At 39.2% G+C, this 24532-nt stretch overlaps 3 protein-coding genes across 3 annotated transcripts; 2 read left to right on the top strand and 1 right to left on the bottom strand.

Annotated features, from left to right (window-relative positions):
* Positions 1-1559: 1559 nt before the first annotated feature.
* On the bottom strand, positions 1560-7119 carry gmfb (glia maturation factor, beta). The gene is made up of 7 exons (XM_034857630.1): positions 7000-7119; positions 4179-4275; positions 3267-3316; positions 3015-3064; positions 2702-2784; positions 2514-2587; positions 1560-2034 (listed from the first exon to the last, which is right to left on the bottom strand). Exons 1-7 carry the CDS (start codon positions 7000-7002, stop codon positions 1963-1965), a joined length of 429 nt encoding a protein of 142 aa, XP_034713521.1. The 5' UTR covers positions 7003-7119; the 3' UTR covers positions 1560-1962.
* A 1919-nt stretch (positions 7120-9038) lies between these two features.
* On the top strand, positions 9039-15550 carry lgals3a (lectin, galactoside binding soluble 3a). Its single transcript, XM_034857603.1, has 6 exons — positions 9039-9277; positions 9697-9714; positions 9805-10590; positions 11814-11902; positions 12248-12404; positions 14512-15550. Exons 2-6 carry the CDS (start codon positions 9700-9702, stop codon positions 14665-14667), a joined length of 1203 nt encoding a protein of 400 aa, XP_034713494.1. The 5' UTR covers positions 9039-9277; positions 9697-9699; the 3' UTR covers positions 14668-15550.
* Positions 15551-16690: 1140 nt separating this feature from the next.
* Positions 16691-23461, top strand: synj2bp (synaptojanin 2 binding protein). Its single transcript, XM_034857629.1, has 4 exons — positions 16691-16889; positions 17481-17617; positions 20703-20798; positions 22443-23461. Exons 1-4 carry the CDS (start codon positions 16826-16828, stop codon positions 22584-22586), a joined length of 441 nt encoding a protein of 146 aa, XP_034713520.1. The 5' UTR covers positions 16691-16825; the 3' UTR covers positions 22587-23461.
* Positions 23462-24532: the final 1071 nt, after the last annotated feature.

The following is a 24532-nucleotide window of genomic DNA, read 5'->3' as shown; positions in this document are numbered from 1 at the left end:
GAGTCAGATCTCTACCAAGTTCACATTTAAATAGAAAAAAAGATCCTGTCTTCTGGTTTTTACAGATAGATCGGAAAGTTAGGGGGAAAAAAATAGGGTCTTAAAAAACCCATCATAATCCCCTAAAGATTTTCCAATCTTCTTTTTTCCCCCAAACCATAATTGTGTCACATTCTCAGTTTGGCCAGATGGTTGTTTAAAGAGACGTAAATATGACAAAAAGAAGAAAACAAATTAAGAAAATACATTGGTATGGTAGAGTTAGCAGTAGGACATCACACATTACTGTGTGGTGATTTCCTCCCTTGGGGCTTTTTAATTAGCCACCACGCTCCCTTAACTGTTTCCAAAGTAGGATTTTCTCAATGAGAGATGAGACTGATGAGCAAACATGTGAAATTCATTTGTGCCTGTTATTCTTTGTCAGGGTCAGACCAATAGAGCTAATATTAACCTTTTATTGAGAATCCAAAATCTGCCACTGGAGTCATGTAGCACCAGCAGTACACTTTTATTTTCTTTGCCTGTTTAAAGTAGACTTTATTTAGCTTTAACTATTTGAGCTTGGTCGCCCTGGAGTTAGGAGCAACTAATCCTTAGCAACTGGTTTGGTGTTTTAGTGTGTTGGATTGGTTTAATTGCTGTTTTAGGGGAAACAAGGAGCTGCTGTCGCACTTGGGCATGAACAAAGGAGATTACAGATCATTCGCAACTGTTGTAACGTAATACTGGCAAAAAAATATGAGCTCCTTGCACATTCAGTACACAAATATCAGTATCAGCCTTCAAAAATCTATACTGGTTAAACCCTGGTTTGTAAGGAATGCGTTTACCGTACAGAACTGCCCCGATGCTGTCCCTTCTAAATATTAAGAACAACTGGCATTTGGAGAAGTCACAGCCGTCTTTCTCAAGTGTGTCTGTGTCTTCCACTAAGCAATCAAAACATCAGAATGAAGCACAACATTCAAAAACACGAATAACGGCAAGAGTTATAATGCACAATATTAGCTAACAATGGCCCTAAAGACCCAGTGACCCAGTAGATTACTGACTTGGTCGCCACAGATGGAAGTTTGTCCTAAGTAGTAAACTGTTCAGTTTGGAATGTTTCAGTGGAAATGTTATCAGTAGTGGGAAATCTTTATAACAAATACGCAGGTCAAAGGCAGAATACAGCTTTACCCATAAGTCATACTGTAAATGTGACATAAGTCAAATGGTCTTAGTGTCGTTATCCTTCGTTGACAGGAGTGATTACAGTTTGATATCTAAATTATAATCTAAATTAATACTGAAGGAGAGACTGACTAAATCTGAACTTTAAATTCTTCTCTTAATTATACCTATGATTGTTCACGTGTAACAATCACGAGTTCACGAGCATATACTATAAAGTATATGCTCACATAACCCTACATCCACCGGTTAAAAAGAATCCAAAAGTAAGGCTTACTCAAATTTTTAAAAAGTATTAAACATAAAAAGGTAAAACTCGGGAGCTTCAGCGTTGCTAGTAAAAACCTTTGAGTGTAAACTACTTAAGTAAACAAAACAAATTGTTCCGATGCCTTTAAATTCTCCTGGATGAACATGCTTAGGAAGAGCGGATGAGTAACATCAATTTCTGGCCAATTCAAGAGCTATGGGAGTGTTAATTCAATACAGACACATAACTGGCACATGGAGAGATCGTATAGGAGACAAAAGCAGACCTGCGTCAAATAGTGTTTTCAGGTTTAGGCTGCCAGAGGAGCGAGGTTTAGTTAGTGTTACGCTGAATTGTAATTTTCCGTAAACTCTACCAAATAGACCTAAAACCGAGTAGAGAAGGTGTTTGCAAACAATATATAAATCAGGTCTGGTACACGGAGGAGGCAAACATTAACTGTGGTGTGTTCTTCCCAAGAGATTGTGCAATCTGGATCCTCCTCACATCCCAGACCACTGGATGAGGTGACTTTAACCGAAGAAGCCGAGTTTCTCTCTAAGCCATTCCTCCGTTAGGTCCTCTGTGTTTCTGATCTCAAACACCTGGTAAAAACATAAGGAGCAAGAATTACAATTTTCCTTTAATGCAATACAGAAAAAGGTCTTAGGATGCAGTCTAGTGTAAAGCCTAGCACCTGCTATGCAATAAATGTAAGATGTAATAAAATAATCTAATTACTACTAATGCTATATTATTAATAAGCAAGACTGTAGTCTACAACAGCCATGCAAGGTTGTCCTAAGGCACAGCTGTCCCTTCAGCTAAATGCTAACGTCCCAATGGTGCTAACGCTGATGTTGCAGGTATAATGTTGACCATTTTAGTTTAGTGTTTAAGCATGCTAATATATGCGTATTAGCACTAAACATAAAGTACAGGTAAAGCTGATCATGGGAATGTCCTTGAGATTTTGAGCAATTATCTGGCAGATTTTACAAGATTCCATTACAATGTTGCATTCATTACACCCCAGTACTACTTAATTATGACTAAGCAGCAATGTGAGAGGCAGCTCACTAACCTTAGACAGTTCAACGGTTTGCACCAGTTTGTTTTTGCTTCCTGCGTACATCATCTGCTGCTCTGGTCTGCAACCTGCCGGACACAACCAACATGCCACCATTAACTCAAATGTCCTGGATGATAGAACGGTGCAGTGAACAACATGTACCAGTCAACCAAAAGTAGCCCTGGAGGCGTTCTTCTCACCCACTGGACTGGAGAAGATGAAGCAGAGAGGGTAGGAAACACGTCCGTCGTCATGTTCGTATTTATAACTGTAGACAATAAATGTTCCGGGTGCTAAGGAGCGTTCTCGTTTTTCACATCAGCGCGGCCAAGACAGAAAGAACACAAAACTAAAACAGGACTTGACATGCTACTTCATTTAGCAAGAGTGAACAGAAAGATTTAAGATAACATGTGTAACAGATTCATGATACACATCCAGTAAGGGCAAGAAGGGGTGGAATCATCATTTAAATCCTGTTAAAATAAGACCGGCCACTTAACCAAAGGATATCTTGGCTGTCTCTCAGGAAGTTCATCCTTCAGATCATCAGGAGAAATATCCTTAAAAAAAGACACAAGTGGGATCAGCAGTTAAGTGAGGGGTTGCGTCTCTGTTGTTGTGCAATGTCTCAAGTTACACTTTATCTAGAAAAGCAATTATCCAAGTTTAACCACACAAAGTTCAACATCTTCATTATTCATTTATTTTACAAGTGTGTGTTTATACATCATTTGATGATGAAAAGTTTGATAGCTAACTTACCTCATGTTCCTCCTCAAGAATCACCAGCTGCTTGTCTTTATCAATCTTCACTGAGGGGTGAAAAAGCAAACATGAACAGCTTATGTTCCAAAGTAAAATTATTAAAAAAAAATATGTATATGCCTTTTAATCAGAGTCCGTGTCATTCAAACACACGCCTGATCCCATTTAGCAGCGATGACATTTTGACCCAGAGATGGTGGAGGATAAACTGGAACTGATGCAACACTCCGCACGCTGTCTCTCCACCTGCTGTATCTGGAGCTAGCTCGTCCCTTCATCCTCCATACTGTAGCTGCCCAATCTAATGTCTCGGTATTTTTTCTTTAATTCTGCATAATGCCAATGACTTTGTTACCGCAAAAACAACGAGTCACGTGTAACTAGAGCTGGGCGATATGGAGAAAATCAAACATCCCGATATTTTTGATCAAATACCTCAATATCAATATTGTAGGGTTGACAATTGGTGCTTTCACAAAATATGCACACAATGAGATTTTGGATAAATAATCATCAGTTATGTTGATATAATAACTATGTGGGTAAATGCAAATGATAGAATAGCCTGGTGTGTTCGGAAAATAACATCACTTTACTGTAATGCAGTCTTTAAAACCAGGAAAAGGTAACACTTGTGTATTATCAGGATATTACAATATCCAAAATTTAAGATGATATCTAGCCTCATATACTGTATATTGACTTAATATCGATATAACGCCCAGCCTTATGTGTAACACAGAAATAAAACCAATGGCACAAATGATGAATTCGTATTTCCACTAGATTCCACACACATGGACTCCTTGTATCATCTTCCCAGTTACTGTTTGAGCTTAACATATTATCAAAAACATGCTAGGAGAAGAAAAAGTGACATGAAATACTGAATGTACTGCCAATACTCACTAACGATGGCCGCATTATTGGTCTCCTTCCTAAAACGGAACTGCCTCAGCTTTTTAACCAGATCTTCATCCACATCACACACCACCAGTGATTCACTCTGAGAAAAACAGGAGAAACATGCAGATAGATCGATGTGGGCACTTTAATTACACATCCCTAAAGAAAAAGCATTTACACCGTACACATTAAGCCCTTCTGTATTTATATTTCATCTCTTTTCTTTCTTTGTGTTTTGTACAAGGCTAGCCAAACAAAGCTCTGATCTCTGGATTGGAAGCTAAAAAGAACAGCACATACATATTGTAACTAATCATACTGGACAAATTGAACCGTAGGTACGTATAAAGATGAATAAATCACTAACGAGCGCTGCAGTAATGGTGTTTTATTGCTTATAATCCAAAAAATGTCAATCCTAACCTATTGCTTGAATAAATTGTTTAATTTGGCCTGATGTTTCAAGGATATGTGCAGAGAGTTTATATGTACGGCAGACAGCTGCAGAATCTCCAACTGTAGCTTTAAGTGGTTTTCATGCACTGTGTTGCTTCATTGTAAAGCCACGTATTAGTATCCTGAATAATCAAAAGATCTCTTTCTGCAGGAGTCCAATCTGATGCACGGGCTTTCTTCTGAAAGACAACAGACCAGCCTCAGCAGGATTGTATTGGTCTGAACCTCTTTCACGGCCTCACACTGAACATTACATAACTCCAGCCCAAAGACATAAAGTCTTTAGAGAGTCTCTGCAGAGTCTCTGAATTCTATAATTACACCTTCCTGAACAGATGGCTGGTGGGAGTCAGGACTCCACTGAGCTCAGAGAAAAAATCTGTACAGATTAAGAAGAGACTCGATGGTCTGTGGTTGGGACCGAGAGACTAACGAAATCATCTTCCTATGCGACCGGTGTGGGCATAGGACGATGCTGGCGAGCAGACAGGTTGACTTCTGGTTTAAATCCCTCCAGCCACTGACAGCTAGCTCGCTGCTTTGGCTGGCTGCTAATTCATCCAGGAAATGAGAGTCAGCTAACTTAAACGAGCCAGTAATTTAATGCATTTCATGTTTAAAAAATTAGACAAATAGTGTTTGACACTGAAGACAGTCGAGTTGTCATGACACGCAGTCAAACAAACTCGGAGGAAAGCGATTTTCATTACGATAAGCAGCAGGCGAGCTAGCGTTAAGGCAGCTCTCCAAACCCAGACGTGTTGAAGCACATCACGGCTGCGACAAGCTAGCCACACTTAGCTACACTATCACAGGAAGCCCGCTAGCTTGCTCTTCAAATTAAAAGCATTGAGTATGTGCGGAAAATTCCAGAAAAAAGAATCATATTACAATTTAGATGATTAGTCCATCAAAAGAAAATCCTAAAGCACCAATTATAGTATATATTATTTTATAGCATAGTCGGTTTCAAGATTGCATCATTTCTCAAGCACAAATCATTCTATGCTTTCAGAGTCACGGATTTGAAGATTTGTGACTTTTCTTTGTCATTTGAAAGCAAACTGATATAGTATTTTGGACTGTTGTTTGAACGATGTCATCTGACGATTTTTAAGGGGCCTTTTTGACTACTTCCTGACGCAATCTGCAGATTACTGGTAATCAATAATACAAATCATTGTTAGCTGCAGTCCTAAGAGCGGGTCCCTTAAGCCTTTGACCTGTATTTATTTACTTAGTAGTACTTTATTACTGCCTTGCACAGGGCCAAGAGCCAACAAGACTAATGCTTTCCACATTCTGATTTAAAGCAAATTAATGTGCTTACATACATACAAAATAGTAATATATTATATTTTTACTGGCTATTTTTACCAACCTGGTCATTGGTGAGAAAGAGACATCACTCAATCAAGGACACGTGCGTTTAAAGCTATTCTGCTTATTTTACCACATTTACCCAGGTAAGCAGCATTGCAAAATAATAGCTGGCCTTTTTAAAAAAAGAAAGAAAATGAAATAGGAATGAGGTTCTTTTTCTTTCCTTATGAATACTGCCTAATGATTTTAGAGCAATATCTATTTACACTACTGCAGCTTGGCTTATTGTACTTTAATGGTTAGTGATTGAAGCATCTAGTATATTGTGTACTGCCTAAAATAAAAAACGTTGTGGTCGATATAGAACAGAAAAAGTGACCAATGCTGTGAACTACAGTCAAAATCATTTTGCTTTGGATGAATGTAGGATTTACAACAGTGTAAATCAGACTCTAGACTTTTCCCTTTATTTACAGCTTTGCAGCATGATCAAAAAATATTATCAAAGCTTTCAAAATGTATTCTCACTCTAAATTGTTGTAAATACTGACTTATGTAAAGATTGGATGAGGAGTAGTAGTTTATCAGCATAATTAATTTTCATTTTATTTAAAAAAAGAAAGTATGACTAAAATGCTACAGCCATTATATAATGCTGTGATGCCAGTGATGTACTTCTGTATTTCATTTATTACATATTCATTATACAGTAAAGCATTTCGTGTTAAGAGTTTTGGCAAATTAAAACTCTGAGGCAAAGTATTACGGTGTGTAATTATTAATTTTCACCTCGTTGTTTTCAGCCATAGTCTGTTTATTTTGAAATCCGTAACCGGAAATCCAACATTTCTATTCTGGCTAGCTTGACACTGTTACAACGGACAGAGGGTGGAACTCATGCTAGGTTAGCATGCTAACGCCAGCAATCTGCGACCTTACTTTTCCTTAATAGTCCCCGGAACTTTACATTTATTAAGAGCAGACGATTAAAAAGCAGAAAAATAATACAACTACAGCTCTCTGGCTACTACAATAAACAACTTACCATTGTTGAAGAGTTAAAATTTCCCTGAAGCTGCAGCTGCTGCTCTGAATGGTAGACGCTTTCAATGTTTTTTTTGTAGTTTTTTTCACTTCACATCATCTTGTGACTGGTTTGACCAATCCTAAACAAGCGCCCCCCTCTTTCAAAAGTTGGTAATACATCTCTCTCTGATCTCTCCCAGTGTTGTCCTACGGCCTCGGTACTTTAATAAAACATATTCAGCCCTGTTAAAACGTGCCCAAAAATAGCCATCTAAACGATGCAGCACAAAGCTTTAATCAATGTAAGTTACTAGTTACTTTGCAGAGTAAGTTTTTTTTTTAACTTTAATTATATAAAAAACATTATAATTTTTATAACATTGTTATAGATGCAAACTACCAAAATGAGGTATATAATTAGCTACTTACACATTAATATGTCAGTATTACCAATCCCATTTTATAGAATAACATTCGCATGTCGCAATTTTACTTTTACTTTAAATACTTTAAGTTCATTCAGCTGAATGTAGTAGAACTTGTATTCAAGACTTTGAATCAAGGATTTTGACTTGAAGTAATTTTGCATTCTGTGGACAGGCAGAGTAATTACCGAAAAGAACTTTGCTTCATTTAATGAATTTATGGAAACATTGACATTGGATATTAACACCACTAAGCTAGGTAATTAGTAATTATGAAACAATGTAAAAAAAAAACTTGAATACCAACAGGGAAAAGCATACAAACTGCTGAAGAACATCCTTATGTGTAAAATTCGAACAACATTGTGTAGCATTAGGGAAATTCATATGAACGAATGATTAATTCAAGAGCACTTAATAGTAATTTATACATGAAGCAGCAATTTGAGTGCACAAACTAGTTTCTTCCCTCCATGTACTGTAGAGAGGCCTTGTGTCAAATCAGATGTAAAGACTATTGATAAGAGGCCTACAGGGTGCATATTACACAATACATGTCTGTGTTATCACATTACTGTAAACTGTTTATAATATGTATGTGTGTGCATGTGTACATATATATATATACTTTTTCATATACCTTTATCTGTACATAGTAGTCAAATTATTATTTTGTACTTTTGTTTGTCCTTGTTTTAGCTGTATGTCTATTCTTTGAGTCAAAATACTTGTGTGTGTGTGTGTGTGTGTGTGTACACCATACACTGTAAATAATGGACAAAGTTTTCTTAAACCTGCATTCTATCTTAATTTCCATCCGGGTGTTACTCCACTGGTTTCAAAATGAAGACCTTTTGTCTATTTTTATAGTCGCCTAAAAATGTCTTGGTCGTTGTTATACCAACCAAGCTAGCTGGCTACTGCTACCTTTCCCCCTAGGGCACAACAACACTGATCTTGGTTAGCACTGGAGCGTTACTGTAACTCTACATTATTGTATTGTTGTTTTTTGTCCCATTATATGTTGTGTGTGGTGTCTGAAACTGTGTGTCCATGGATGCCCCGCACTTTTTAACTGTGCAACAAATTTACCTAAGTATATAAATAAAGTAGGCACGACAGGCAGAACGGTGGCTTAGTGGTTAGCCAATCCAGGTTGTTCCGGTCCTTTCTGGATGGAGTTGGTATGTTCTCCCCGTGTTTGTGTGGGTCTCCTCCGGGTGCTCGGATTTCTTCCCACCATAAAGACATGCATGCTAGGACTACAGTTGAAAAATAGCCTATTGGCTAACATTGGCGCATTTACAGAAATCTTGATTACTGTGCATTGTCCTATAAATAAATAAGAAACCTGAACTGGCTACCCCCTTTCATCAAAAATCGTCACATTTGATTGCAAAAAGCCATGATGGCGACGCCGTATTGCCAAACTTGAGGCTTCAAAACGGCCATTAAAGTATAGACGTTTCACAGAGAGTGGAGGGTTGAGAAGGGGCCCCAAAGCTCATTTTTGCCCAGAGGCCCCAGCCACTAAGTTAGTCTGGCCCGGAGTGGAATGCAGATGTCACCTCTCAGAAAAGAGGAGACCATAAAACATTTTGTCACAGGGTCGTCGATCACCGTGTGTGTGTGGGTGTGTGTTTGTATTTGAGCGCGTACGCGTGCGCGCGCGGGCGTACGCGCGCGCGCCGAGACGCGCCCTCCCGTCAGAATACGTGATCAACTTCCTTGTCGAGAGTTGTAACGTTAGTTGTGTGAGCAGATCCAACGTTAGCTCCGCAGGTCGAATTAGCTGGCTATCTGGCTTCAACAACTGGATAAATCATAACTGTTACCTACATATCATTGGAGAGCAGTTCATCTTCTGGCGAGGTAGCATGAAATATCATTTTACTACTTATTCACTTTTGACGCCGAGGAGCTAAAATAAACCATATGAACGTTAACTTACAGTTAGCAGCTGTTAGCTAGGTCGGTAGCCAACTATGTAACATCAGTTAACTTGATATTTAAAGAACTATATCCCCGTTAATATGCAGCTAAAGTCAGTGTAGCATCTGTGTAGCTAGTTGTAATGATATTTATGTTAGGTCAAGATATTGCGACTCTACCCAACATGGATTTGTTGATCACCAGTCGGGGATGGAAACATTTAGTTAGCTAGTGTGCCATTTCTCAGAGCCTCTGTGTGACAAACCTTCCCGTCTTTGACAGCTTGCTATAACCGGTTTTTACAACTTGCTACAAAAACTAATGAAAGTTGTGTCTTATCTTGTCGTGTCTTTTTTTAGATCATGGCGGATTTCTCGGTGAGTTCAAAGGATTACACAATGTTAGTGGTTAAACAGATCTTTAACTGTATACACAGAGACTCAATTTCGTTTTGTGTTCTGTTTTAGCTGTCGGATGCCTTAGGAGACAACACCCCAAGCAATGCAAAGAATATAGGGAACACTAACCCGTCTGCCCCTGCCTCTAACCCTCCACCACCCGCAAACCCAGGATGGCCAAGTTCAGCCCCAGGAGCTCCCACCCAGCCCTCCGCTCCTGGTGAATACGGTGGATCATCTGGCCCAGGGGCGCCTGGGCAGTTCCCATATCCATCTGGTCCTGGAGCACCAGGACAGTACCCAGGACCTCCTTCAGCACCTGGCGGGTTCCCCCCTGGTCCGGGGATACCTGGACAATACCCACCTGCACCCGGAGCGCCAGGGCAGTTCCCATCCAGCCCCGGAGCCCCTGGGCAGTACCCCGGGCAGTATCCTGGGCAGTATCCTGGGCAGTATCCTGGGCAGTACCCTGGGCAGTTTCCTGGGCAGTACCCTGGGCAGTATCCACCTGAAGGAGCTCCAGGACAGCTACCCGGAGGCCCTGTTTCTTATCCAACTGGACCATTTCCTTCTGGACCTGGAGCTCCCCCTGGGCCTTATCCAAATGTGCCTTTCCCAGGCAGTCAGCCAGGAGGAGGCAATGGGATGTACGGACCAGGTGGTCCAGGTGGATTCCCCCCTCCAGCTGGCCCTGGCTCTTTCCCTGCATTCCCTGCTGGAGGCTTTCCCCCAATACCCACTGGGTCATGGGGTCCACCCGCAGGCGGAGGCTTCCCTCCTGCCCCTGGCCCCTTCGGTCCTGGCCCTGGGTCTATGGGTCAATACGGTGGGCCTGCCGCTCCAGGAGGCATGCTGGTGAGTACTAACACTGATTTAAAATAACATTTGGTTGCTTGCTTGCTGCATGTCCTTTCCGGTGGGTTTTCGCTCTTGTGGGGAGTGAAGCACCTCTCTTTGGGATTCATGGTGGGGAACTACAACCAGCCTCCATTCTTACTAACTCCAGCCTCTTTAGCAGGTCACTTGCTATCATATAGCTATTGAATTCTACTCTATCACAGGGTTTCTTCTAACATTTTCAATGTGACTGATTTGGTCTCTGCCTTATACTGCAGCTGGTTTCCTACCATGTTGGGATTTACTGCAGGATGGTACATTTTCAGTGAGCGTTTTACGCCCCGGCCTGTATTTGGATTATTGTGTTCTGTATCTTGGGCTCTGCTGGGGTGCAAAGCAAAACATGAAGCAGCATCAACAAATATAAAAGAGTAGTTATCAAAAATGTATTCTTTTCTTTCAGCCCAGACATAATCCACCATATAATTGAAAGCAATGAACTCAACTTTTCAGTCGGACAAGGACATCACTTCCGGAATCAACATATGGTTTGACAAGGCTACACGTGAAAATGTGACAAAGCCTATATTCCCAATATACAGTTAGGGTTTTGTGTTTTCAATCTGCCTGGGCGATGTATTGTTTTAATTAAGTGCAATATGATTTAAAATGACACCTATACACAGAACTCATGTTTAATGTATTAAGGCACTTTTATATTCTCTGATAAAATCCAATTATGATTAAAATGTGTGTGCCAATCATCACTATTTTCACATTACCTTGTCATTTTTGTACATGGTTATAATTTAAAGTTTTGTTTTCTGTCAATTTGTACAGTTGATGACTAGTAATAATGTTGAAAACTGATTTGACTTTTTCCGTTGTTGTCTTGACTAGTCATTGTAAATTACATCAGAGTGCTGAACTAAATGGAGATGGTGACTCATTGTGGTGTCGCATTAGGAATGTGGGCAGGGTCAAAGTTTTGTATTAACTAAAAACACCTCTGCAATTTTGTGATATTTTGCTCTTAAGCGTGTTAGCAATACAATGTGTGAACAATTCCACCTTTACCCCTGGGTATGTTATAAACAGGGTAAACACTGTTTCTATTTGTGTACTTTTGCCTAATAAACAGTCAATCACAATTTCCCATTTTTGCATTTTTTAACTGCATTTTTAAAAATAACATGGTAAATGTCTTGTTGTGATTTTAAAAATCAAAATGTTTCTTACAGATGGCGCCGTTTGAGCTCCCACTTCATGCTGGAATTTTGCCACGCCTTGTAATCACAATAGAGGGGGAGCCTGTTCCTGGTGGAGACAGGTAGGAACTACAATCATCCTCTTATTCTGCTGTTGGTGATGCTCTCTGAGGAACATAACTGGCTGCCCGATAAATAACTGCATCCATCCTAATCCTCCACACCATGGCATCGCTGTCCTCTTCAACGCGTTGTTCCCACCGCTGAAACATCTTGCTTGCATTTCCCTGTTTTATCGTACATCTTTGACTTTACAATTGTTAATAACAGGATGTTGTTGGACATTGAAATGACGCTCTTCTAAAATAAATTATCATTACTGTTTTTTTTGGGGTTTTTTTGTATGAATTGTGCAGTGAATGAATGATTCGATGTCAGCAGCCCTAAGTCCTGATCTTTTGTTGCAGGTTCCAAGTTGACTTCATCAAAGGTTCAGATGTCGTCTTTCACTTCAATCCTCGATTTCCCGAGCAAACAATAGTCAGAAACTCCAACCTAGGTGGATGTTGGGGGCCAGAGGAGCGGGAAGGAGGCTTCCCATTTGTTCAGGGACAGCGTTTTGAGGTAAAGTGTAGTAGTGGCACTGACACTGTGGTCCATAGTTTATACATTTTATACATAATAGAGGCTTACAATTTTAATGTCAATGTTTTTTTGACTTTTGTGCTTGAACTCAAGATGATTGTATGATTTTAGTTAAGTGAGCATTCAAAATAATGTGGGTTGACAGTATAACACAATATCCATTCAAAGGTTAAAGTTGTATCCCCTTGGTTCACAGACTTTAGCTGCCGAGTGAGATATATCAGAACTATCAAAAATAAAAGTCTGAGTTTCCCACTCGTACTTAAGACTTGGCTGTTGACATGGATGCTTTTTACAAGCTGTGACTTCGTAATTATGATAACTTTGAAATTACATGAACCGGCATAAAAAGACGTCTAATCAGCCAGAATAAATGAAAATGTGCAGCAACATTGTGATGTGTTTAACACATCTGTGTCACATGATGATATGATTGAAAGCAGTGTCACAGGTCTATTAAATCTGTAATAATTTATTCATATCAGTGAGTATTAGTCTCCCAGATTCCAAACTTGGTTAACTCAGCTTTAAAGGTATAAATAAAGACATTTGTTGCATATTTTGCAAAGTAATTTTATTGCAGTTTTTTCAGTTAAAATCAAAAAGCTTATATTAGCTTAATGTCATTAAGTTGCCTTTTTCATTATCATTTTACCAGTAATTAGTTTCTCATTGCATCTTTTGGTCTGATCAGAAAATGCTGATCACATTTTGCTAGAGCCCAAAATAGTCTATAGCCATGACGTGACGTTCGGTTGCCGAGGGAAACGCCGCCGGATTTCACTCATTTGGGCTTCCTTTGTGTTGGCATTTTAAACTCCGGTGGATTTCTGAGGACTCTGGTTACCTGCTCCTCAGATCTCTGCAGGGTAACTTCAGACAGCCAGCTAGACGATCTGTCCAATCAGAGTTTTCTGTTGCACGACTAAAACTACTTTGAACGTACACATGTTCCTCCAGAACGATTGGCGATGACGGTTGTGATTGGTTTAAAGAAATGCCAATAAACCAGAGCACGTTCTTCTCCCATCCCAGAATGCTGTGTGGACTAGCTAGATCAGAAGGTCGTGGGTGGGTGGGTGGGTGTGTGGGTCAATTTCGGTGGATAAGCATACCTATCAGATTGAGTCATGAGTCATTTTGTACCCACCGCTGTTTTTTAAAAACCTCGAGCTCAATTTAGTTTAAAAAAAATAATTTCATAACACATAATTCTTGAGCGACAGATGCCAACAAATCCACAAAAATCTTTATCTCCACAGAGCAGGCAAAGCCACAGTCGTTCTGCTGCTGCGCTGGTTACACGCTACTCTGTTCACAACAGCTATCGGGACATTTCAAATGTGGTTTAATGTACCTTAGCAATGATCAGTCATCAGCATATTTCTCTCTCATATTGCTCCTCATAGCCACTTTAAACGGTCAAAAAAACTTTTTTTGACAGTTTTCTGTGGTTATGAGGACCAATATGAGACAGAAGTTGGTGATGATTGACTATTGTTTAGGTACATAAGCTTTTTTACATTATGCATTTTAGAATGCCCGACTAATGCTGTTCATTATCACAACTACATCAACTACAGGACAGCGTCTTTCAAAACATGAAAGAGGGGAAAAAATGCGTCTTCTGGAAATGCACATTTCAAACAAAACTGACACCCGTGTATATCGTATTATATTGTGTGTGTGTGTGTGTTTATGTATGTGTGTATATATGTGTGTGTGTGTGTGTGTGTGTGTGTGTGTGTGTGTGTGTGTGTGTGTGTGTGTGTGTGTGTGTGTGTGTGTGTGTGTGTGTGTGTGTGTGTGTGTGTGTGTGTGTGTGTGTGTGTGTGTGTGTGTGTGTGTGTGTGTGTGTGTGTGTGTGTGTGTGTGTGTGTGTGTATATATGTATATATCTTTTTTTTTTAATTATTATTAAAAATATAGGCTAAAAATGTGTCTTTAAAAGAAAATACATTGATCATTAGTATTGCAGATTGATTTGCTGTTGACCAACTATTGGACTAGTTGTTTCAGCTCTACTTGCCTTAACCCCTGATAACTGTGCATGATGTGCATAACCTAAGCATTGCTCTCCCTGCAGCTGAAGATCCTTGTGGAGGAGGACTCGTTTAAAGTGGCGGTGGACGGCACCCACCTGCTGGAGTACGAGCACAGAGTCGGCGGTCTGGAGGAAGTGACCCTGCTGCGTGTGACGGGAGACATCATCCTGCACAGTGCATCCCCGAGCATGATCTGATCCCAGAGCTGCTAAACCACATGCTGTACAGGAGTCCTGGGTCACACCTCACCAGTGTGTTGGAAATCCTTTCAAATACCTTAATGGAGTTTTTGAGGCAAAATAGTCAGCGACGTGCAATCTTTGCCCACCTGGCACTTAGTCATTAATACAGAACAGATGACAGATTAACCCAGGGTTGCACACTATAATCCTTTTCCTTTCTTTTGCTGAATGTTTTTTTTTTTTTGTTGCCATTCTCAAAATCAATATATTTTATGACATAACAGTATCAAAGTAGTGAATGAGACATAGTGCATCTAAAACAGGCGTTTTAAGGAAATACTAATTTATACCAAAAAGATTGTAGGCCAAGTCGAACATCTTTTCCACTAGTATGCTGTATTTTGTTTACATTATGTGTATGTTAATTATTCTTTTCTTTTATCAAAATATTGATAAGCCTTTGTAATGCATGGGTGTGATGCTACACACACACACAGCTACACACCTTACTGGCCTGCTAACATTCAGTAGGCTAATGAAGTTTCTTCATAAGATGTATTTATATACTGAGCTCGTCCTTTCTCCAGTATTAATCCTCTCAGGTCTCAGACCGGAGGGTAGCGCAATGCTTTACGAATTATGATTTCATGTTGAAGTCAAATCTATTGGTCTAAAAAGTGAGTCTCAAATTAAAGCCAAACGGTGGAAAGGGGAAAGGAAGGGATTGGGTCTCTGATTTGTTGCCAAAAATAACTGGTACAATATTTTGAGATGATATGCTTATAAATAAAGGGCAACAAACAATGGCTGATAATGCTGTTTGATTCACAATATTGTAAACTTCGAACTTTTAATGAGCTGCCTGCCTGTGCACATAATAAATACTAGTTTCCCTGTTCCCATTCTTTATTTTACCCCAAAGTGAAGAAAGCTAATTCTCTGTTTGCAGTCAAAATGTTTTATTGGGTTAACGCCGGTGCATTTGGACTTTCACAGTAATAGAATCATTATTTAATTAATATACAACAATTCATTCTTTGACTGTTGTGTAAGTGCTTTAAAAATATATATATATATATATATATATTAGAAATAACAAAAATGTAATGAACAATTGAATTTGAAATACATACTGCGGAATCAAAGTTAAAGCTGTAGGTACTTTAAAGTATCACAAGTACGGACAACTCGCTACTAATAAATCTGCATTGGTAACATTGTAAAACCAGGTCTGTGCTTTTAGTGGAGTATTTTTACAGTGTAGTATTGCTGTTGCAGTACCACAATCTAAATACTCCTTCCACCACTGGTTTTAAATTAATTTGTACTTGTATTAAATTACAGTATATTTATGTGGGAGCAAATTCATTGTAGTCCTAATAAAATCTTAAAACACACCCCCGTAAATTGAAAGTATTGCTGATAATACACATTCCATTACACGTGAAAGTGTTAAATGTAAGACTTACGTATAATGGAATACTGTTACTTTTAAAAAGAAAAATCTAAATTCTTCCACCACTGGTATGAAGCGTTCATAGTTCAGCTTTATTTTTTATTTTATTTTCATACAGTAAAATGCAGTCAGAGCCTCCTTCCTGCTACACACAGAAAATCTATAAACATGTTTAAATTAGCATAGAATAAACCAATAAAATAGAGCAAAGTGTAAAAAAGTAGCAATAAAGCAAAGAAGAAAGTGAAAATCTATTTTTTAAGGGTAGGATATACAGTAATGTATATACAAACCTATACATGTATGTACCCACAGAAAAAACAAAAACAAAAATATATTAAAACTGATAAGGCATTTTGGAAATTAAATACTTTGGGGAAAATAATAAAAAACTGTTCAATGTAAACAACAATTCACAGAATCAGTGCAATGTATAGTCCAGTGTGTAATCTAGAAAGATGTAGAGCTGAGGATTTAACATTAATAGTTAAAGTAAAAGTACATAAAATGTTGGGAGCAATTTATCTGTGTAGTGTTTTCCATTCCTGCTGTGGAACTCAAAGGTCAGCCTGCAGTTCCGCCTCATCCCGTCAGGTGGCAGCACACCACAAACCACCGACAGTACCGAAGGAAGCAAATCGAAACTCCTCAATGAGTTCACCTTCATATAAATAGTTGGTCCCCCCTCCTCCGAAGATCGTTTGCTGTCTTGACAAAATGAATGGCTCTCTGCCCTCCTCACCCAACGTGGTGGACATAACACTAAAGCGAGGATCGGCAGGTAAGAAGACTGGATAAGTTGACGAGCAGTTAGCATAACGTTAGCGGTTGCGCTACTAGCTAGCAAACGTTACGTAGCAGCAAACAAAAATCAACGCTCGTCAAGCTAGAGGTTATCCCGAAGCTAATGGCTAATTTGCGCATCAAAATTAACAAAACCTCATCCCACCATGTGTTATCGTGTAGTACAAGTAGAGGAATTGAGTCGGGAAAGCTGGCTGAGTTCTAACAAGTTACTTCAATTAACAAAACAACGACGAATCCTCTTTTGGCGCTGTTAACATCTTTAAAAGTATCGTTACTGCCCGGCCAGTCATATTGTACGTTTTTTTGGTGGAGTTGCACGGTTCGTTTAGCTCCATGAGAGTAATGTCTGGTTTACACTGTGTTATGTAACATTTGTGAGGGGCTGTTTTCTCTGAATAGCAGTAGGCAGTAGGTTACAGCGTTGTAATGATTCCGCTTGTACTTTGAGCCATTGAGATAACTGTTGATTGAATCTGCAACGTCTGCCTAATTGCATTTGTGACGATTGAATGTGACGCAAAACCTCTATTTCCTGCCAGTGTCTGTTATTTTTGTTTTTTTTTAGGCTTGGGATTCAACATCGTTGGGGGCGTGGACCAGCAGTATGTAGTGGCTGACAGCGGCATATACGTGTCCAAAATTAAAGAAGATGGAGCCGCTGCATTGGACGGCCGACTCCAAGAGGGGGACAAGATCCTGGCGGTAATACATGTTGACTTGATCAATGGTTAAGGACAAGGGTGTAACTTTGGTCTGGACACACACAGACACACACACACACCAAAGGGTCTAGCCCACACACCACGAAAAGTCTATTTATCTATCTATTTAAATCTCATTTCCTGCATTTCTACATAAGTTAAGCGACTATGTTGATACAAAATCCAGAAAAATGTTGATCATTTTCTGATAAATTCTTCCTCAAGTAGTTCTAACTACTAACTACTATGTGTAAGAAAACGGTATCTTACTTTCTTTGTTTTAAAATATCGGCCCATTACCGAGACTTACAGTATCCATCTATACATTGCAGGACTGTCTCTGTCTGTCTGTCTGATTTCAAACTTGACAAGTGTCTTGCCGCGGGAACGAGTAAGTGCAGTTCCAAGTTTGACGTTGTGTGAATGACAAATGCAAAAGATATCGTTTAATATGTATCGGTAAAAGAAGCGCACATTGGCTTTTTACCGACACAGGACTGGATACAGAGAGGGTCAAAGAAAGAACTCTTTTCCTGCTTCCAACGTTAGCTACATGATGGCTGGATATACCAAACTCACTTTTCTTCTTTTTTCCCGGAGCATTAAGCTGAAAGGAATATTGGGACTAAAATAAAAGGTGCTAAGCATTTCCATGTCTATTTCCTCTCTAAACTAAAGAAAAAGCCATTTGCCAACACTAACTATCAAACCAACTCCAGACACTATGTAGTATTAAGTTGCTGTGTAGCCTACACAGATCACTTTTCATCAGACTCACCCCGGGTTAATGAAGTCTACTGCTAACTAATAACATTACTGTCAAGCCACTAAACCTGTATGTAAAACACCTCTGCTAAAATGTCAAATTAGTTAATGATCACATGACATGACACAAGACATCTCTCTCTCTATCTCTATATATACATACACACATACACAAATACACATACATACACACACACACACACACACACACACACACACACACAGTCCAGCCCTGATCTCTGAGTTGATTTACCCTGAGATGGGAAACTGAGTTTTGGGTTCCAGAACAGCTGATTTAAGTTGGTTCAATCAGCTCAGTAGGTTGACTCATAGTTAAGCCACCACTATAAAAAGGCAGCATGAAAGGAGCCATAATACTACGATTCACCATGGTAACAACCACAAATAATTCATCCGGCATACTTTATCCCTCTGGAACTACTCATGCGCACATACAGCAAGTTTGAGTGTATTTTATTTAAAAAAACAACATGTTTATACAATATAGTGTATTAATGTCATATTTAATCAAGGGGAACCTATAATATTACTGGTTAAAAACTAAGTAAACGCTATTACACCTATAATTTCATTTAGGGGCAATCCTGTGGGCGAAAAAGTAAACTCCTACTGATCCTATTCTGAGGCTGCAGCACCATGTCATTAACAGAGTTATAATTTATAATCACTTAATTCTTTTAATAGCTCTCACACACTACAACAACGTTTCAGAGCGAGGCACACTTTTCTGACTGCTCTGCATTTGCAAAAGACAGTATCCCCGTCCCCGTCCCCCCGTCCCCAGTGGAAATAACGCCCTAGGTATAGGATATAGAAATTGAAGCAGTGGAAGAACTTGAATGTTGCAGCTGGTAAAGGTGGGGCTCATTTTAATGGCTTTATATACTGCTGGGTAGCTTTAATAACACAGCATCATTTATTAGTTGATTGTATTTGATTTACTAATCTGAATCTGCGAAGCAACTCCAGCTGTCCAGATAAATGTGGTGGAGCACAAAGTACATTATTTAACTCTAAAATATCGTGGAGTAGAAGTATAAAGTAGCATAAACATTAAAAGTAAAGTACAAGTACCTCACTTAAAGCTATAGTGCGTAGTTTTGGTCGCCCCATGAGGAATTCTAAGTAATGACTACAGTACAACACTGTCTGCGTATCTACATGATACAAACCTTCCGTGATTGAGCATGTGCCCCCACCCCTCCCCCACACACTTGCTCACAATCTTGTTAACACAGTCAGACTGAGAAATCCAGAGAGAGTTGTGTGGAGCTGATAGTCTTAATTAGCGTTGTAGCAAATCATTTGGCGATGGCTTGAATGTAACGGAGGTTTATTAATATCAAAACGGTACACACTACATAAGTTCAGTAATAGAGTAAATATACTTTCCTCCACTTTTGATTCATTCCCTGATTGAACTGAGTATTTAAACCATTCCTTTGTTTCAGCTTCTCAATTGTGAAGCTTTGTAATTTCTCTCTGTTTGTTCATTTGAGAAACTGAACGTCTGTAAGGTTTGGACTCCTGGGTGAACAAAACTAACCTTTAGATGTCATCACATTTGGCTTTTGGAAATTGTGATGGATAATAGTCAGCTTAGTAGTCGAAAGTCAGACTAACAGCAGCCAGTGAGTTTTTACTAGCCAGTTTTTTTCCGCATCAAGGTGTAAAACAGGAATCTCTTGAACGTTCCGAGACAGCAGTCCATCGTCTCCTGCGTTCATGGACGTCCGTGCCTTGACCACGGCGGTCTAGTGCAGTCTTTGATAGTTTACAACTCATCTTGTGTAGGTGGCTTTTTGATGCTCCTGATTTTAAGTTTTCAGTCTCGATTACAAAAGGATTTAACTTTGCTTTCTCTGAGCCGTACACACGACCGTCACCGCAGTACATCTGTCCTGTACTGCTGTCTTAAATCAGCCCCGCACCAACCATGCCGTTGCCGCCAATTGTCCACTATATTAGTAAAACGTCTTTTATTGTTCTTCGAGTCATGCTCATCTTTTTTTGGGTTGTTTGTTTCAGCCACGCTCTTCCCCCCCCATCCACAAAATGGTGCAATTCTTTGAAATGTAAAACAGCAGTTGCAAAAAAACGTAATGAATGACTCAATCCTCATTGGCTACCTGCCAACGTGGCAGGTAGATTGCCAATGTTACCCGCCGATTGCTGAATTCACCCTCATTTGGCGGGTGGTCGGGGACTGCAGCCCTAACTGAAGTGCAGTCATTTGATCAAAGGTGAAATGGAATGAAAAAGCACTTCCTCATTGTTTTTGTTTCTTGTGGGTTGTGTAGATCAACGGAATTAAGCTTGAGAATCTGGCACATCAAGCTACAGTCGAGCTGTTCAGGACCGCAGGGGAGGAAGTGGAGCTCCGGGTTCTGAAAAAGGTCGGAGGCATAATTATTCAAAATGATCAGCTTTTCCTAGTATTCAAATGTTTGAGTGGTTTGTTGATTTTTGTGATTTTGTGTATTTTTGCTTTATTGTCCACTACAATGGAAAATTGTCCTTAGCTCGCAGATACAAACAGTACATACATACATACATACATACATACATCCTCCTCTCCTCACTTGGGGGGAGGAGGAAATAGGGCACAGAGGACAATTCATAAATACATAAATACATACACACACACACACACACACCTGGACTTACATTAATACCTGGACACTTTAACACTTGACTCAACACTGACACTTTTGACTGATGGGTTAATGTAATTTTATGTCTTTTTATAGCCTAGGGTTTTTATTGTTATTTTAATTATTAGTACTATTTTTATTACTGTTATCTTTATACTTTAATCTTGATAAAACTGATGCTGGAATTTCAATTTCCTTGCGGAAGTCATCCCAAAAAGATTAATAAAGAGAAGTCAAAGTCATAAAAAGTGCAAGACCAAGCAAGATGAAAAAAAAAAATATATATATATATATATATATATATATATATATATATATAAACACCATCAAAGTATAAAGAAATACAAAAAGTATGTGCATTTGAAGTACATTACTTATTGAACACCCTGTATTGCTTTCCCATGTTGATGTTCATTTTTGTTAGTGGAGGCAAAGTGCCCCCCACCCCCCACTGTAAAACACATGGAAAGCCCTGACCAATCACACATCCTGTAGTTCCTCTGACAGACATTTCCTCCAATAAATATGTGCCCCCAAATATTAAGGCTCCGTCCTCTCAGTAGGTGTGATGTAGTTTTTGACTGTCAGATATGTGATATGGTATGTTTTCATTGTTCTAATTTATACAGCTTTTTCTTTTAAGATTTTTTGGAGGGGCTTTTTAATTGGAGGGAGAGACAGATGGGGAGACAGGGACTCAGAAATCTTTTGGTATGATGGAATTAGTGGTGGAATGTCAGAAACCCTTTGACTGCAGGTTTGCCGATTCTAGCCTCACTGCAGTTGCTTTGGAGACTTGCATTTCCCTTTTAAAGCCATGGCAGTGGTTTACATGTTTTATGTATTCAATTCTAGCTCTCCTTTCTAGCAAGCTAGGCATATGATTTTTCCGGTAAAAAGACTTGATTTGGCGGACATTCGTTGAGTTTTCTAAGGAGAGTTAATAAAGAGACCTGAACGCCTAAAACAAAGTTTGTTGCCAGAATCTTTTCAGCGGCAGGATTGAAGGGCTGCGGCAGACAACTTTTTAACTTTCCATAAACTGACAATCTGACATTCACGCACAGCCATTTTGACCCTCTCTCGCAGGCTCGTTTTCCTTCTTTACACATTCACTTTCATGACTCGTAATCATGAAAGCCTATGTTGCTTAGACAGTGGCCAGTAGGAACGTCAAGTAAGTTTGCATGTGAGTCATCACTTCTTGAAACCGAAACGTGTGTCCAACACCAGAACGTAGTCCAAGCAAACCGACCAGCCGAGTGTGTGAGTGACTCCACTCTGTATTTTTCATTTAGACAAATAGGAACAGGTGTATTTCTGCATAAATATCACCTGCAGTGCAGCTGTAACCGTTGTCCTTGTTTTTATCTTTGTGTCTTTCAGTTTCCCCAACACATGAACGGACCCACAGGCTCACAACCCGAGCACAAATCTCCGGTGTCTTCTCTGGGTATACTGGCTGTCTTATTGGGAGCTGCAAGCATCTTTGCATTCATTTACATTCAAAACCACAAGAGGCACTTTTAACAAAGCCGCCGTTGTCTGTATATTATTTTTAAAATCAAAAACTTTGCTTAAGGCCAAAGAAAAAGAGGAAAACTATAAATAGAAGTTTTTTTGTTTTTTTTTAAGTAGCTGTTTGTGCCACTGATGAGTTTCTCCATGTTCATGTTTATTATGTGATTAACGGTAGCTGCTTGACACCTTTCCTATGCAAAAGGATCTGCTCTTACCACACAGATTACTTTAAATGGATAGCTTTGTGATTGTAAGGAGTAGAAGAATGCACATTCCTGCTGCTGGGCTGAACTCAGGGCAGAAACAAATAGCTGCCCGTATACAGAAATCCTTGGACCAAGTCAGACTGGCTCAGGCATTAGGGTCCATTTCCAAACCTAAAGACGGTGTTGTGTTCAGTCACCCATAGGCCCCTCTGTACCTCCACCCCTGAATGGCAGATCTGTCTAAGGGGCCAACTGGAAGAGACTCTACTTTCAGTTTGTCAGGGTTTAACAATGAATGCAACTGGGTTTGATTTTCATATTCCATGGTGCACCAAATCCTGAGAAGAGTTGCATCCTGCTGTGCTGAAACAGCGAGCAGGTAATGTAATAACTTGTGTTGTACTGGACTTCAGAGTGCCTTTTACTATCTACTCCAAGCAACGGGGGTGTTTGCGTCTTTGTGGTCCAAAGTGAAAACCAATCTACTGCCTCCAGTAATACATTTATAATTGAAGGATGTTGCTTGTGATAATCTCTATATTTTTGTCATCAAATCCCATAAAAAGCCCCAAATAAACAGTGAGTTATTCCATCTCTCAATACTTTCCAACTTCCTCAGCCTATCCGCAGCTACTTGGCTATTTGTTCAATGCATAAATCTTTAAAAACACGTCAGAAAGACAGTGGTGCTCATAAGTTTAGGAGCCCATGCTAAAGTTGACTAAAAAGAGGGCCTAAAAAAAAAAATCATCTTTTGGAAATTTGATGCCTTAATTTACAAAAAGAATAGAAAAAAGAATCCAACCTTTAAGGACACAAATTTTCTATGTGAATAAATAATCGTAATCGTTAATAAATGTTCTTTCTTAAAAAAAAGGGGTAGAAAACACCCATATGTCAAAAAAGTAGAAACACCCATATGTCAAATTCCCATAGAGGCAGGTACATTTTTTATTTTTAAAGGCCGTTATTCCATGGATGCAGGAGATATTTGGTGTCGTTAAAGGATGGATTTTTAATTATTTTTGATGTAAATAAGGCATAAAGATCAATTTCCGAAAGACAATTTTTTTTTTGTCAACTTAGAATGGGTTCAAACACCACTGTATATAGTCTGAGTTTCAAAAATTGCTCTGTTGGTGTCAAAAACAGCTGGACGCTGTAGTTTTTATTAGCAAATATTCCTCACACTAGAGAAAAAATTAGTTTGGGACTTTTTTCGGAGGCCAATTAAAGAACACACATAATTTGGGGACTTAGCAGGGCGGTGTATATGTGGATGAGTGACTAACCCATGGTGATGAAGGAACACGTCACCCAGTGCAACAGTGTGGCTCATTAATGTGGTTCTAATACTTTTTGAAAACAATGGAGCTTTTTTTGCAGAAATGTTATATCAGACATTTTTTGGAAATAATGTTAATTCATTGTTGGTTTTGGTTCTTTAATGGGATTGGTTCACAGTAAGAAAGGTATAGGTTCTCACCAGACTTATCCTTTAAAGCAAAATACTGCCATGTTTGTGTTGTGGTCATTACACTTTTTGCATTGAGGCCAGTGCTTATGATCCCATCACACCTTGTGCTAAGTGATGGATGGAAATTGGAGTATGTTGTGATAGAGGACAAGAGTTATTCATTAGTGTGAAGGCTCTTCAGCATAATACTGAAGAGGAGCTTGAGACTCTTCCATGTGAAGGAAAAGCTTTTTTTAAGAAATGAGTTGCTGTCAACACTTTTTTTTTTTTTT

This window comes from Etheostoma cragini, chromosome 20 (assembly GCF_013103735.1).
Source record: "Etheostoma cragini isolate CJK2018 chromosome 20, CSU_Ecrag_1.0, whole genome shotgun sequence".
NCBI lineage: Eukaryota > Metazoa > Chordata > Actinopteri > Perciformes > Percidae > Etheostoma > Etheostoma cragini.
This window is presented reverse-complemented; position numbering and strand designations above follow the sequence as displayed.